Here is a 15526-nt window from a genome sequence, read left to right as displayed (position 1 = left end):
TTCTACAAAAGCTCTTCTGTATTCATCATTCTAGTTCCACCCTCCTGTACTTTGCTTTCTGAACTGTCTGGACTAAGCTAGGTACTGCTCTGTGTCAGATTGCAGAACAAAGCCCCCCCTCTTTGTTTTTGTCCAAGAAAGAGAGGGCAGCGCACTAACAGGTGCTAACCTTATTAAGTTTGTCAGGAGTAGCGGCAACGTGCAATTCAAACAGCAGTTCAGTGAGCATGCTGACAAACTCTTCTCCCATATCTGCTGCAAGAAAAAACAAAACAATTTTTGTTAGGGTTTTATCATTGCAATGTTTTACATGATCAAATACATCCAGTCAAATAGTTTCCCCAAGCACTCCAGCACTTGAAAAACAGTGACAGTGATACAAGAAAGGGGTGTGTGGGTGTGGGTGTGTATATCCTCAAATAAAGAACAAGAAACAGAGATACCTGTACAACCAGATATGCTAGCTTGGCACTTTGACTACTCTTTCCACCTCACTCTAAATTCCACTAAGTTTCACAAAAACAGGTAAGAGGAGAAGAAGCTGCATGATCCCTAGTTATCTGACAAAAATACGTGACCCACAAAATAACCAAAGAAGAGATACTAACCTCTTCTTTCAAACCAAGGAATAAAAACTGCTGCAGGGCCAGATACAAATAAGTTTCAGAGGAAGCATACTGCAAAACATGTTCTCTATTGCTCTGTCTGCAAACCACAGCTAAGAGCTATGTTTTCTTTCTATTTTAAGCTTGAGCTCACCCAGAATCAAGTCTCCCTATGGTACGCACTGGACCTCTCCATCCTCATGCATCACCCACCAGGTACACCCAGGTCCTTGAGCAAAAGCAATCCCGTGGATGGGTTTCCCTTTGCCTGATGCAGGACTAACCCAGACCATTTTCCCAACACGTTCCTCATGCACACCACAGGGACTCCATCCCCATCTACAGCACATGGAAGTTTTGACTGAGCCGGGCCACCTCAATTGGCAGATCCTCTTGTGTTGACTAACTAAGTGGCCTTTGCCAGATGTGTGTCCCAGTCTTTGAAGGTGCCACCTCCCAGTGCTTTCAATGTGGTTTTTAACAGTCCATTGTAGCGCTCGATCTTCCCAGAGGCTGGTGCGTGGTAGGGGATATGGTAGACCCACTCAATGCCGTGTTCTTCTGCCCAGGCATTTATGAGGTTGTTTCAGAAGTGGGTCAGATTGTCTGACTCAATTCTCTCTGGGGTGCCATGTCGCCACAGGACTTGGGTTTCAAGGCCCAGGATGGTGTTCTGGACGATGGCGTGGGGCATTGGGTAAGCTTCCAGCCATCCAGTGGTTACTTACACCATTGTGAGCACGTGGTGCTTCATGTGGCGGGTCTGTGGCAGTGTGATGTAGTTGATCTGCCAGGCCTCTCCATATCTATATTTCAGCCATCATTCTCTATTCCGCTTGGCATGTTTGATTGCAGCACACATCTCACATCCGTGGATGATCTCTGCGATGGTGTCAATAGTGAGGTCCACCCCTTGATCTTGAGCCCACCTGTATGTTGCATCTCTACCTTGGTGGCCCGAGGTCTCATGGGCCCACTGGGCTATGAACAGTTCACCTTTGCGCTGCCAGTCCAAGTCCACCTGAGCCACTCTAATCTCAGCAGCTTGGTCTGCCTGCTGGTTGTGTTGATGTTCATCAGTGGCCCGACTCCTGGGTACATGGGCATCCACATGGCGCACCTTCACAACGAGGTTTTCCACAGGGGCTGCAATATCCTGCCACACTTCAGCAGCCCAGACAGTTTTACCCTTATGTTGCCAGTTGCTCTGTTTCCATTGCTGCAACCATTTCCACACTGTATTTGCCACCACCCTGAGTCGGTGTAGAGGTAGAGCCTTGGCCACTCTTCCCACTTAGCAATATCCAAAGCAAGCTGGATGGCTTTCACCTCTGCAAACTGGCTCGATTCACCCTGTCCCTCAGCAGCTTCGGTGACCTGTCATGTGCAACTCCACACAGCAGCCTTCCATCATCAATGTTTTCCCACAGTGCGACAAGACCCATCAATGAACAGGGCATATTGCTTCTCCTCATCTGGCAGCTCGTTATATGGTGGGGCCTCCTTAGCACGTGTCACCTCCTGTTCTGGTGACGTCCCGGAATCTTTGCTCTCCGGCCAGTTTGTGATCACCTCCAATATTCCTGGGTGGCTGAGGTTCCCTATTTGAGCCCGTTGTGTTATCAAAGCAACCCATTTATTCCACGTGGCATCTGTTGATGATGCATGGAGGAGGCCTTTCCTTTGAACATCCACCCCAGCACCGGCAGTCGGGGTGCCAGAAGGAGCTGTGTTTCAGTGCCAACCACTTCTGAGGCAGCCCAAACTCCTTCGTACGCTGCCAGTATCTCCTTCTCAGTTGGTGTATAATTAGCTTCAGAGCCTTTGTATCCCCGGCTCAAAAAGCCTAGAGGTCGGCCTCGGGTCTCCCCAGGTGATCTCTGCCAGAGGCTCCAGGTAGGGCCATTCTCCCCAGCTGCGGTGTAGAGCATGTTCTTAACCTCCTGCCCTTCCTGGACTGGCCCAAGGGCTACTACTTGGGCAATCTCCTGCTTAATTTGTTCAAAGGAGTGTTGTTGCTCAGGGCCCCATTCAAAATCGTTGTTCTTACGGGTTACATGGTAGAGAGGGCTCACAATCAGGCTGTAGTTCGGGATGGGCATCCTCCAGAACCCCACAGTGCCCAGGAAAGACTGAGTCTCCTTTTTAGAGGTTGGTGGGGCCATGGCTGTTATCTTGTTTATCACCTCCATTGGGATGTGGCGATGCCCATCTTGCCATTTTATTCCTAGGAATTGAATTTCCCTTGCAGGCCCCTTAACTTACTTTCACTTTATGGCAAAGCCGGCCTTCAGGAGGATTTCAATTATCTTCTTTTCTTTTTCAAAGACTTCCTCAGCTGTGTCCCCCCATACAATGATGTCATCAATGTACTGCAGGTGTTCTGGAGCCCCACCTTTCTCCAGTGCAGTATGGACCAGTCCATGGCAAATGGTGGAGCTGTGGTTCCACCCCTGGGGCAATCGATTCCAGGTGTACTGGATGCCTCTCCAAGTGAACGCAAACTGTGGCCTGCACTCTGGCGCTATCGGAATGGAGAAGAACGCGTTAGCAATGTCAGTCGTGGCGTACCACTTGGCTGCCTTCGACTCCAGTTCATACTGGAGCTCTAGCATGTCCGGCACTGCAGCACTCATTGCTGGCGTAACTTCATTCAGGCCACAGTAGTCCACAGTTAGCCTCCATTCACCATTGGGCTTTCTCACCGGCCACATAGGGCTGTTGAAGGGTGAGTGAGTTTTGCTGATCACCTTCTGGCTTTCTAGTTGATGGATCAGCTGATGGATGAGGACCAGGGAATCTTGGTTGGTGAGGTACTGCCGCCGGTGCACCGTCCTGGTAGCAATCGGCACTTGCTGCTCCTCAACCTTAAGCCGCCCCACCGCTGAGGGATCCTGAGAGGCCGGGTAAGGTGGACAACTGTTCAACCTCCTCCAGGGCAGCTACACCAAAAGCCCACCGGTACCCTTTTGGGTCTTTGAAGTTCCCTCTCCTGAGACAGTCTATGCCCAGGATGCACGGGGCATCTGGGCCAGTCACAATGGGGTGCTTATGCCAGTCCTTACCACTCAGGCTCACTTCAGCTTCCAGTAGGGTCAGCTGTTGGGATCCCCCTGTCACTCCGGAGATGCAGATGGATTCAACCCCACTGTAGCTCGATGGCATCAGGGTGCACTGTGCGCCAGTGTCCACAAAAGCCTTATATTCTTGTGGGTCTGACGTGCCAGGCCATCGGATCCACACTGTCCAGTAAATCCGACTATCCCTTTCCTCCACCTGGCTGGAGGCAGGGCCCCTCTAATCCTGCTCATCATCACTCACTTCTTGTAAGAATGATTCACTGGTCCCCTCAAGAGGGTCAGACATAACATTGGCCATTCTATTCTGTCTGGGGGATTTCTGACTGGACACCGGAGCTGCGCTTTTCTTGGAGGACTCGCCTTTCGTGATGGTCTCTCCTTTCAGCTGCTCTACTCGTGCAGCTAGGGCGGCAGTGGGCTGTCCATCCCACCTCCTCATGTTCTCTCCATGGTCGCGGAGGATAAACCACAGGGTGCCTCGTGGTGTGTACCTTCTGCTGCCTTTCTCTTGGGTGGGGAAACGTTTACTTCTAATGGCTGAGACATTAGCCCGTGCAGGTGGAATGTAGGACATGTCCTCTTCTCTTTTCTGGACCCTCTGAGACAGCTGCTTTACAGCTGAACCCCAGGAATGTTGGGATGAAGGGAGATTTCCCTCATATTGCCGGAGCTTGCCAACCACTCCATCCACTGTTAGAGTGTGGGTGTCTGTCCACCAGGACACTATTGCCAATGCTTTCGAGTGTGCTTCTGGTGCGCTCTTCAGGAACTTACGCCACATTGGGTGTGTGCAAGGGGCCTGATCTGGGTCCATGGGTGACTGCTCATCATTCAGATCACCATAAACCATATCAAACACAGGCAGTTCCCTGAGATTCTGAACGCCTTTCTCCATGGGGGTCCATTTGCTTAGCTGACATATGATATCATCCTTGTAGGGGTACCTCTCCCTTACACTGAGCAGGAGTCGCCTCCAAAGGCTGAGGGTTTGAGTCTGTCTCCCTATTGCCTTCATAAAATTACAGAATCATCTAGGTTGGAAAGAACCTTGGAGATCATCTAGTCCAACCATTCACCTAGCACTGACAGTTCCCAACTACAGCATATCCTTAAGCTCTAAATCAACCCTACTCTTGTCACTGCCAGCATCCCTGGACAAAGATCCCAACTGCTTAGCCTCTCTCCCCTCCAATTCCAGAACACCAGCTCTACCAGCATCGGAGCAGCCAGATGAAAATCTGCTCTCCTGGAAGGTGGCTGAAATCCTTCCGCATATCTTGCAGCTCACTCAGGGGTAGAGATTCAGTGATCACCTCTGGCTCATCCTCCCGTTCCCATGCTGGGCCTGGCTCATCTCCGTCTCCCACTTTGCGAGCTGACTTTTTGGTGTATTTGGTTTTCTGTATCGGGGCGACTGATACTGGCTCTGCCTGTCCCTCTGGCCCAGCTGCTGCATTAGTGGGGGCAACTGATACTGGCACTGGCTGTCTCTCTGGCTCAGCTGCTGTGCTGGTGGAGATGACTGATACTGGCTCTGACTGTCCCCCCGGCCCAGCTGCTGTACCAGTAAGTTCACTTTCAGGTCCTGCAGCCCTCTCTCCCCCCTGAGGGCAGTGAGTAGTGTTAAAGAGGACACGGTAGGCATGGGCAAGTCCCCAACACATCGCAGCGAGCTGTGTCTCCTGGGATTTGTTAGATTGGTAACACATCTGTTCTAAGCACTCCACCAGTTTATCAGGGCTCTGCATTTGTTCGGGAGTGAAATTCCAAAGCATTGGAGGCGACCAGTGACCCAGGTACTTGCCGGTCTTTACCCACATACCTTGCCACTCACTATTATCTGACCTCGGGGCAGGTTTCTGGGTACTGCTATTGTTGGAGAAATACTGCATGGTCAAAACCAAGATCTGGCAAGCATTCAGAAAGCATTGTGCCACAATCACACTGGTCTGGATGCTCCAAGGATAGTTAAAACTCTGCAAAACCAAGAGGATCTCTTCCCCTGGCTCACCCATAGAGGGGGTGAGACCCCTAACAAAAGCCCAGGCAGCGAACAGGTACTGGCTCAGCCCCACAAGCACTGATAGGAGCACATTATAAGCAGTCAGTAGCCAGTATAGCAAAGTAAGACCCTTGACACATTTTCTGACAACAAACACCAGTACTGGGATGACACAGTGGATATCCTTTCCCAAAACAGTCCCCCACAGATCACTGCAGTAATTTCTCCTTATGTAGGATTGAAAGTGTTGACTGTAGAAACTAAAAGCAGCAGTAACATCTCTGAATGAGATCCTGAGAGTTTAGGATAAGAAGGGATCCTGAAAGTTTACATAAAACAAACAGCCACCCTTATCAAACACTTGAATGCAAAGTACTGGTTTTCCTCCCAGCTAGTCTTATTTTTGCTAAATATATATATAGCACTGACATGTGACACCATATAAATAACATGACTTTGATGACGAGAAAGTGGTAACAAAACAGCAAAAAGGGATAGTTGTTTTCAAATACTGCTCAGTGGCTAGATAAGATTTAAGTTTCAAACACCGTTAGTTAATCTCTGGGTTTTTTTAGGGGGGTGGCTTCCTTACATAAAGGAAAAACCCACAAGTTTAATTGAACTAGGAAGCGCAAATCAAACTCCTACTGAAGTCATATTAGTTGTAGTTTAAAACTGTTTAGTAATAAGGATTAAAACTCGAAATTCCTCCACAGAATTTAACATAGACTGCTACCTCTTGCTAGATCAGTTAGCTTAAGTAAAAATATGTAATTCTGTATAAAAAAACACACTATTAAAATAGCATATGGCTTACTGACTTGATTTTGTAAGTGTAAAACCTATTAATGTGCTTAACAGGTGCTTAATTGGATTAACTAGCTCAAGCTAAGAACACAAACTAGAATGAAGCCTTCTCTGGACAGCAAGACACGAGCTGCATTTAATTCTGATCAGTGAACCTATTGCCAAACTTCCCTGTCTTTTACCTATGCTGGATGTCAAATGAAGTTTACAATTTCTGGTAACATTAAACACAGACCATTTTCTCAGTATAAAAATTATGCCATTGAAATATGCTTAAGATCCCAAGAAGTCATTTCAAGTAAACAGTTCCAGTTAAAAAAACCCAAACCAAACAACTCAAACCTAGACCCTAAAACATCAAGTGTGCTCCCAGAAGTATACATATCGATGCTCTCCAGAAAGCTAGATTTATTTGTAAAATATGACCAGGATACTAAGTGTAGTCACTGGAATCCAACTTAAATTATGTAAAGATTGGCAAACTAAAGTATCAATGAAACATTAAACTGTTCGATAAAACTGTGCTCCATGAAGGGAAAGGGACATGCAAATCACATATGACATTACATGGAAAGGTGCTGGATATCGTTTTTACCTAAAAATGGCAGACAATTGTCCTGTAAAGGCCTATTAATGGAATTTTTTAAGTTTTAAGTTTATGCATTTGTTGCATAAATGCACTTAATAAAAACACTTAAGATCCTGTGCATTAAGAAATTCAGGAAAAGGTCTGTTTTCCCTGACTCAGGAGGATCATATGAAGCCTTCATTCACTCTGGCAAGATTTTAATGAAGCTAACACACTTTTGTGCCTGGGAAGGGTACACAGATGAGGACAATATCTAGAAGGGATGTGTCAAAGCACTATACAGTGTTAAGAGCACTATCAGTGCAGTGTTCCACGTACTATGGATTATGCATGAGAGGCTGAAGAAAGAAGTAAATGCCACATGTCCCAGGCCAGGAGCCTGACCACAGGAGTGTAGGCTCAGTCCTATCAGAAAGCTACTTTGAGAAGTGATTAACCTTTCTATTCTTTTGGTGTCCTTCAGTGGAACTGCAATTTATCCAACTTCATACTAATAAATAAAATTTATTTGTAGTTCAAATACTAATAAATCTTGAGCTGAATTGCACTAGAGGACACGAGTCGTTTTGAACTGTATCCTGAAGGAACACCCATTGAGCTGCAAAGTGGAGTGAACATGTGTGTGGTTATTATTTTCGCTGTCACAGAGGGGAGCATATGTTTCACTGCTAACTGGTTTGCTTTTGCAGCAGAAAACCTGCAGCACGCTCTGATCTGGTCTTTTTTTTTTTTTTTTTTTAAGGTGCTCACTGCCTTGGTTTCAGCCTATTTAAAAGGCCAGTTCATGTTTCAAGGAGCATGATCAGCATCTGTACTTTACTGAAAAAACAGGACTTCTGACCACCAGAGAAAATACCACTTTGTGCAAGAAACAGCTTTTCCTGGGTTTCAAGGCAAGGAACTATTTCACACAGAAATTAAGGAACAACAGCCATCTCATGAATCCTTACTCTTAAGCAAGTAATACACTTTCTTGACTTCTATTTCTCACAACCCCACAGAGGAATGTGGGGTTTTAAAGAGTAGCAAGGTAAAAAACCTAGCATAAAACTCCACCATACTAAGACTTTACACTTGCTCTGCCTCAAGAAGAAACAAACTCCCAGTGAGAGACATCAGGCATACTAAACACTGCTGAAAAGAGCAGTACAACTGGAAAAGACTTTCCATTTAGAACATGTGGATGTTATCACAGTGTATCTAACTTTTCTGAAGGCTACAGAAATCATAAGTCACCACCTTGCGAAGCACCCCCAAGATCAAGAGGACGTGGAAGATATATTTTTTTATGTTTCTGTGTTTCTGAAACACAACAATACCATGTTCAGTGGCATAAGCCAGTCTTCAGCCAGGTCAACGGAACTGTTTCTATTAGCTAGAAGAGGTTTGATATGGATCTTAACAGGTCTGGAGACGAACTATGGTGGCTTTAAGCTAACTTCTTATCCTGTTCTCAGCCTGTTCCAGGGGATGCCAAAATTCCTGAGGTGTTTAAGACACCTATTTGGACCCTCACCAAAGCACCTGCCCATTTTATTGAATCTTATGAGTTATTCTATGGACTGTTATGCTGCTTCCAATCTCTTCAACACTGTGCACTATGTCACAGTTACGGCATGCTTCTGCTGCTTTAACTTCTTTCTCGCACTACAAATGTCAAATCTTGCCAAACAATACCTAGAAAGCAGTTTTGCCACTGTGTGTCAAATTGACTTTCCTTCAAAATCTTTAGGGTTTTTAAGTCTCTTTATTACTCTAATCTTTTCCCTATCTAGCAAGGGAGGGTGCAAAGTGAGAATGATGTTGCTAAACAGAAAAGCATTGCTAATCACTCAAAAACTTTAAAATTAGGCAATTTCATGAACAGATTATGTAAGAAAACCTGTTATCCAAAAGGTTAATATTTTCCCTTTTTATTTTTGTTTTGCTCTCACTGATGATATAGCAAAGTAATATAATACTTCCTTACATTATATTTTCTGTATCTCACACTTCAATTACAATACAAATTGAAAATTAAGCATTGATCAGCTTCCAGAACTTTTAGAGTATTAATTTTAGCGACTATGAATAATAATAGGATATCAGAATTACAGTTTGGATTGTAATTTTTTAAATGACTACATACAGAAGTAACAATTATTTATATGGTTAAGTTTCTGTATTTCTAATTACCTTTCTGTGCCTGCACCACTTCGTCATCTGATTCCTTTGGAATAAAAATCTCTTTTATAGAAATTAAATCATTTTTCACAGTCTCCAACTGTTCTCCATCAAGTGTTGCTAAATATGACTGAATCTGAAAAGAGAGGACAGTAAACATTCCTAAACAAAACAGAGCATTTCTTAAATGCTAATTTAGAGCCTGATACCAAAATAGGCTGAGAAATGGAAACTTCTGTTATGCTCAAATCTTGTCATAATCTTCCAGTATAGACACATTCAGTTCTCATCAACAAAATTTGTTGAGTATCACAAAAATTACACCAGCCTTGCAAGATCATCAGGTGTCTACCTTCTCCCAAAACATCAGTTTTGTATTATAAATCTATGGTTTAATTGCAGACTGTAATAAGCATTTTGGGATTGCTTGGATGAAGACAGCAGGCAAAAAGAGCACAGGCAGAATTAATGGTTAGTCTGAGCATTCATAGGAAGAGTTGGAAAAAGCAGCCTGCTTCCCCTCCTTCAAAATGCAACCAAAATTATTGGTAGTCCACTAGTCTACCTGTTCTGAAGAATGTATTGACAGGTCTTTGCATGTCTCAGTATCTGCAAGTGCCTGCATATCTAATAGGGTGGCATGCCTAAGAGGGATGGAAACAAATTATTTGAATCACTGTTTGCACTACAGTTATAAGGTGTTAATCCGATGATCGCACTCTCTGCCTATGGAAGCCAACACAAATGCCTTCTCTCCCCTTGATGCAAAATTTTACTTTTAGGTATGTTTCAAAGGGGATTTTTAAGATTGCTTTACAGACATGTAGTCTGGCTCATTGAGAGACTGGAGAAAGATATTATTTTCTTATGTTCCTCCTTGTTGTGTCCAGTTCATATGCTCGGATTAAATGCCAGATAAAGTTGGTAGACCCAACTCAGCTGAAGAACTACCTAGCGCTTTTTTGTCCCTCTCTATAGCATTATCCACTTCATAGGATTACCTGGGAACTTTTTAAAATGGAAACTTTTAAAATAAAAGCTTATTTTTAAATCCCTGCTATTAGAAGTACACAGGACATTAGCAATACCTTCAGTCTCATGTTCCTACAGCTTTTGGGCTGTTAGTATAGGTCTCAAGCTTACAGTACCAGAAGTATTTTGTGCATCTGTGTATGTATGGTAATTGGAATATTTATCAGGGAATTGAACTTGTTGAGCCACAAAGTTGCATACAACCCTACTGGAGTGAGTAAGACTAAGGACAAGGGGTTATCTAGGACATAACATGAAGCACCTCACAGTAATAACCTGCACAAGTCTGAATTACTCTATGTTATTTCACAGTAAAAAAGAAATAGTGTTGACACATACAATTAAGTGGAACTTGTTTTCTATTTATCTCCTTCCTGTTTTGTGGGGTCTTTTTGCCTTTTTTTTTTTTTTTCAAAACCATGTCCTTGAATCTTACATGTGAGTTTCAAATTTATAATTTTTCATTTAGACATAATTATAAAAAATAAAGCCAACATGGACAGTATGTACCTAGCTGTTATTAATATAAGTTCTTTTATTTGTGAGAGCAAATTTTAACAAATAAGTTGGTTATTTTTAATTAAAAATAACCCAGAGGGCAAGGAGTGTTAGTTACAAAAACAAAAAAGAAGAAAACTTAAATTTATTCAGAAAACTGTACAAAATACCACTGCTGGGAATTTAGAAAATTCTATTAACCTACTGTCAGAGATCTACTGATCTACTAGCAGAGGCAATAATTTAGTACAGCTAAAATTAAAAAATATATTTATCATAGAGGCCTGAGTAACATTAGCATGTTCTTCAAAGAGACATTTGTATACTTCCAATAATAATATCTTGGGGTAGTTTTATGTAACTTTAAAAACTAACACAATAAGGCTTAGGAATTGAGTAGGTAATCTGGAATTCATTTTAATTCACTAGCCTCCATGTGCAGTAGGTCTGGAATTACTGAACGTATCGGTGCCTGATACAAAACCAGAAGACTTCAACTTCCTTGCAAATTCTGAAAAGACATCTGCATAATGTCACAAGCTGAAAAATACAGACCATATATGGTCCTAACAGAAATAACTTTCACTTATACAATCCAGCTTCCTCTGAAGTTGATGGGAAACTTACGGTTCATTCCACATGCATCTGCAAAGTGAAATTAATGTAAAGATAAATTTTTTATCAACCATTTTGATTTATGCTGTCTGCATACTGTACCTGAGCTTCACTTTCATTTGATAGGATTTCCAGAGCTTCAAGATGAGACAAACCTTGGAATTCATCAAAAAGTAGTCCATAATGTGCAGTTCTTTCAACTGTAACTTGCTGGGCCCGCCTCTGTTTCTCTTTTTCTTTAGCTTCTCTCAACAGCTGCAAAAATATACATCATTCTTGTTGTTTATTGGTAGTGCTGTAGGTACGACAGATTTTATTACTTTCTGCTTGTCTAGGAAATAGTAATAAAATTTGGGACTATATCACACCTGCAGAGCTGAAATTTTTAGAGCTGAAATATCTAACTTCTTTTTTGATAAATGTCTCTAATAAAATATTTAAATAGAACTCTAAGTGTGGTTTTCCCACTGGTAATTGCTAACCATCTTTTTTTTAAAAAACAATGAACAAACAAATAATTTTGCTTATGTTCTCAACTATTATACGTTATCCATAGCTGCTTATGTCAGCTATGGATACCGTATAATAAATTTAACCACCACTTAAAATGAAAGAAAAATAAAAAGGACTATTTCATACACAGCCTTAAAGAGTCATGCAATCCATTCCACAGACCACAAAATGAGAAGAATATTATTTTCAGAACCTGCCTACCTACTTGCATAAATAATGCACCTACATAAATATGTCCTCTAAAATATTTTTAGCCTTAATAAGGTACGACTTCTACTAAAGGTGGGGTAGAACTACACTCCATATACTTGGGGATATTTTGGAGTGATCTTCTCATACACATCTATTAGTGTATAAGAAGGACAGAATAGTTTACGGAATAGGGTCTTCTATTCCTTCCTTCTATTCCCAGGAAGGAATGGCCTCTCATATTTATCTCCTACAGTAAAGCTGATAAATACTTTTGAACTATATCTTAAGTAACACATATACCTCTGAATACAGAAGAACTCTCACCACTTACACTATGCCATCATTCAAAATTCCTACGGTATTATTTTCAGTTATTTATTTGTTACAAAAAACATGATGGTAGATTTTTCAGTCTCCACATTCAAAAGATCACTCACAAAGTTTTATGTACGAATCACTGAAAAGGAAGCACTGTGTTATGTGACCCACGAGAACTGATTTATGTCACTTTGTCTCAGATTTTATGTGTGAATTCATGCATATTCTTTAGGAAGTTTTTCTCTAAAGCTCATTTTAACCCTGTGGGCCTTAACAAGAGTTACGTGCTTTTGGCCTACAGTATCAGTCTGCTCACATTTACAATGACAAACACTAAAGATGAAACATCTCATTAAAAGAAAAATACCTTACTTCTCTCTACAAGGAAGTAAACATGTAGTAAAATTAAAGTTTTTTTCAATGTCTATTGATTTCCATAGCCTCCTCTCAGTGTCTGGAGAGCTAATATAATTTTGTACTGACAGCACTTACGCTTCTGTTTTTATCATGTCTCCAAACTTCTGAACATATGAGTCATGAGTGTGTAAGGGTACCATTAGTTTAGATGGACATTATGATATAACTTTTCACAGCTTTAATTCCTAGTGAAACATATGTCATATTCCAGTATCACTCATTTCCAAGAAGATTTGTATAGTGATGTTTATGTGGGAAGATAACTATCTACAGCTGTAACAAAAACACCAACAATTTGATTCTGTCTCCAGAGAGTAATGATTTATCACCACACATATTAACTTATTAAAATCAGCTATTGCACATGTGATTATGCAGAAAAGATGATTTTACGTTATCTTCTGTGGTTCTGTGAAGAAAAATAAAGTGGAGCAAATATAAAGCATAGTATTTATTTCCATAAGCCTAGCCAATATCTACCACAATAAATAAAGCCTCTCCCTGAGGCATCTGAAATTCTGGAAAAAGGATCTGAAACTGCATTAACAGAGCTGTATTTAAATAAATCCAACCTGAGATAGAGAAACTGTTCTTGCCATCAGTGTTTTGGTTCTCTTAAATCCAGGATCGCTTTCTGCAAGGACATTCATGGTTGTCTTCCCAATAAATTCCAAAGCATCTAAGCCTCCAGATAATACACTTTTCCCCTGTATAAAACAATGCAATGTGGTTATTTTCTTTCCACTTCATGCTAATATGAACTGTAAAGAGTACTGATTTTGCTGACACCATCTTTGAACATTCAGGTTTCTAGATTTTCTATGCTTTAACAAATAATAGAATTGATACATTTATAAAATTATGTTACTCTGTTCTGAATACATTTTCAAAAAGAAACAATGAACTATAAAAATATTTCTAGTTAGTTAAAAGACTCACACCAGAAGAAATGTAACATCTGTTGCCAGTGAAAAAGATTATGAATAATACCACTTTAATTTCATCCAAAGTGGCATCTAGTACATAGGAACTATTTTAGACGTGAATAACATGGAGCCAAAGCCCATCATGAATAGGATTACCCTGCCTTTCCCAACTGATTTCTAAAATTTTAACAGTTGCGATGACTCTGGAACTGTCAACAGAAATACAGTTGTTTTTCCTGTGTCTTCATACAAGAAAGCTGGATAGGAACTTTTTACAAGGGCATGTAGTGACAGGACAAGGGGTAATGGTTTTAAACTAAAAGAAGGTAGATTTAGATCAGATATAAGGAAGAAATTCTTTACTGTGAGGGTGGTGAGACCCTGGTGCAGGTTGCCCAGAGAAGTTGTGGCTGCCCCCTCCCTGGCAGTGTTCAAGGCCAGGTTGGACGGGGCTTTGGGCAACCTGGTCTAGTGGAAGGTGTCCCTGCCCATGGCAGAGGGGTTGGAGCTAGATGGTCTTTAAGGTCCCTTCCAAACCAAACCATTCCATGATTCATATTAACATTAGCCATCACTGACAATTTTCCATGTACACTGAAGAACAATTTTCACTGGCTAAAGACTTCCATTTCAATCTGGATTATGCATCTGTCAGATACTCAAATGCTGATGTAGCCTGATATATAATGGAAAACTCTACCAAAATCTCAAATGGCATTACAGGTAACTGAGACATTAAGTTATTCTGTTTGTTGACATTCATCACTGTGGCATAGTAGCCTCTCTAGGTTTTCATGAGAGCACATTTTTCTCTTACTGCAAATCTTACATGACACTCAGGTAATCATACTGATGTCCAGCTCTCACAAACCATATGATGCTCCAGATTCTATAGCAACAGTCTTAGGAATAATCTATAGGAGTCTCTCTCTGCTCCCAAAATCTTTGATATTAAGAGTGATGAGGCAGTCAGAATGATCTGAATATGCACTAAACAAGAATTGCCACTTTGTAAAACATCCTCAATGGGGAGTTAGTCTTCTATGCTTCTTTAGCCAATGCTTAAAGTCTCTTACAATTTCAAGGGTAACACCATACAGAAAAGCTCAGAGGAAAATATTTGCTATGACAACAGTGTGTAAAAATTATTGGGTAAGAAGATGATGCAAGAATTTATTTGGAAATGGCATGGTACAGGATTTTGCAAAAGCTGAAACACAGAAAAACAAAAGGATAAAGTGCACAAAGATAACTAGAAAAGGATAAAGTGCACACACAAAAATACATTGAGGGTGTAATATGAATGAACCATGGACAAAAGATTTTGCCTCACTGCATCTGCAGTCAGACCATCTGGGCAAGCTAATATGAAATGAAAGACAAGATACAGAGGTGCAGGTAAGGGCCAGGGACTAACAATACAGAGTTTAGTAAAAGTCTTAATATAAGCAAATGGAGTATTTTCTTATTTTATCTGCCTTCAAAAAAGATAACAAATCTTATCATACTTCCTCTGAAAGGACTTAACTGTAAAAAAACCTAGATGATGGTACCCTAACTATAAAAAAGATTTCGCAAGAATTTGCAGAATTTTACATAGTTTATAAGACCATATATTTCACTGAAACTGGTGCCAAAGTAGTAAGCGACTTAGTTGTGTTCGAATTCTTTTTTTCGTAATTTGATGCAGTTATTTTACCATGAGACTCTAAACAGACTTACAACAGAACTGTCTTTACAAAGACCTACAACTTAACAAATGTGACCTA

General features: G+C 41.4%; 1 protein-coding gene across 2 annotated transcripts in view; it reads right to left on the bottom strand.

Annotated features, from left to right (window-relative positions):
* Positions 1-15526, bottom strand: part of FAM114A1 (family with sequence similarity 114 member A1) — a 38567-nt gene that overhangs the window by 11554 nt on the left and 11487 nt on the right. Inside the window, exons 5-8 of one of the 2 annotated variants that reach the window (XM_026847185.1) lie at positions 13404-13538; positions 11494-11646; positions 9259-9382; positions 170-252 (exon numbers count right to left, since the gene is read on the bottom strand). In XM_026847185.1, coding sequence (XP_026702986.1) covers positions 170-252; positions 9259-9382; positions 11494-11646; positions 13404-13538 — 495 coding nt within the window. Of the gene's footprint in view, positions 1-169; positions 256-9258; positions 9383-11493; positions 11647-13403; positions 13539-15526 lie in introns of both variants that reach the window. The other variant, XM_026847184.1, reaches the window with a different exon arrangement.

The sequence above is a fragment of the Athene cunicularia genome (assembly GCF_003259725.1).
Source record: "Athene cunicularia isolate RWA chromosome 4 unlocalized genomic scaffold, athCun1 chr4_part1, whole genome shotgun sequence".
Classification (NCBI taxonomy): domain Eukaryota; kingdom Metazoa; phylum Chordata; class Aves; order Strigiformes; family Strigidae; genus Athene; species Athene cunicularia.
This window is presented reverse-complemented; position numbering and strand designations above follow the sequence as displayed.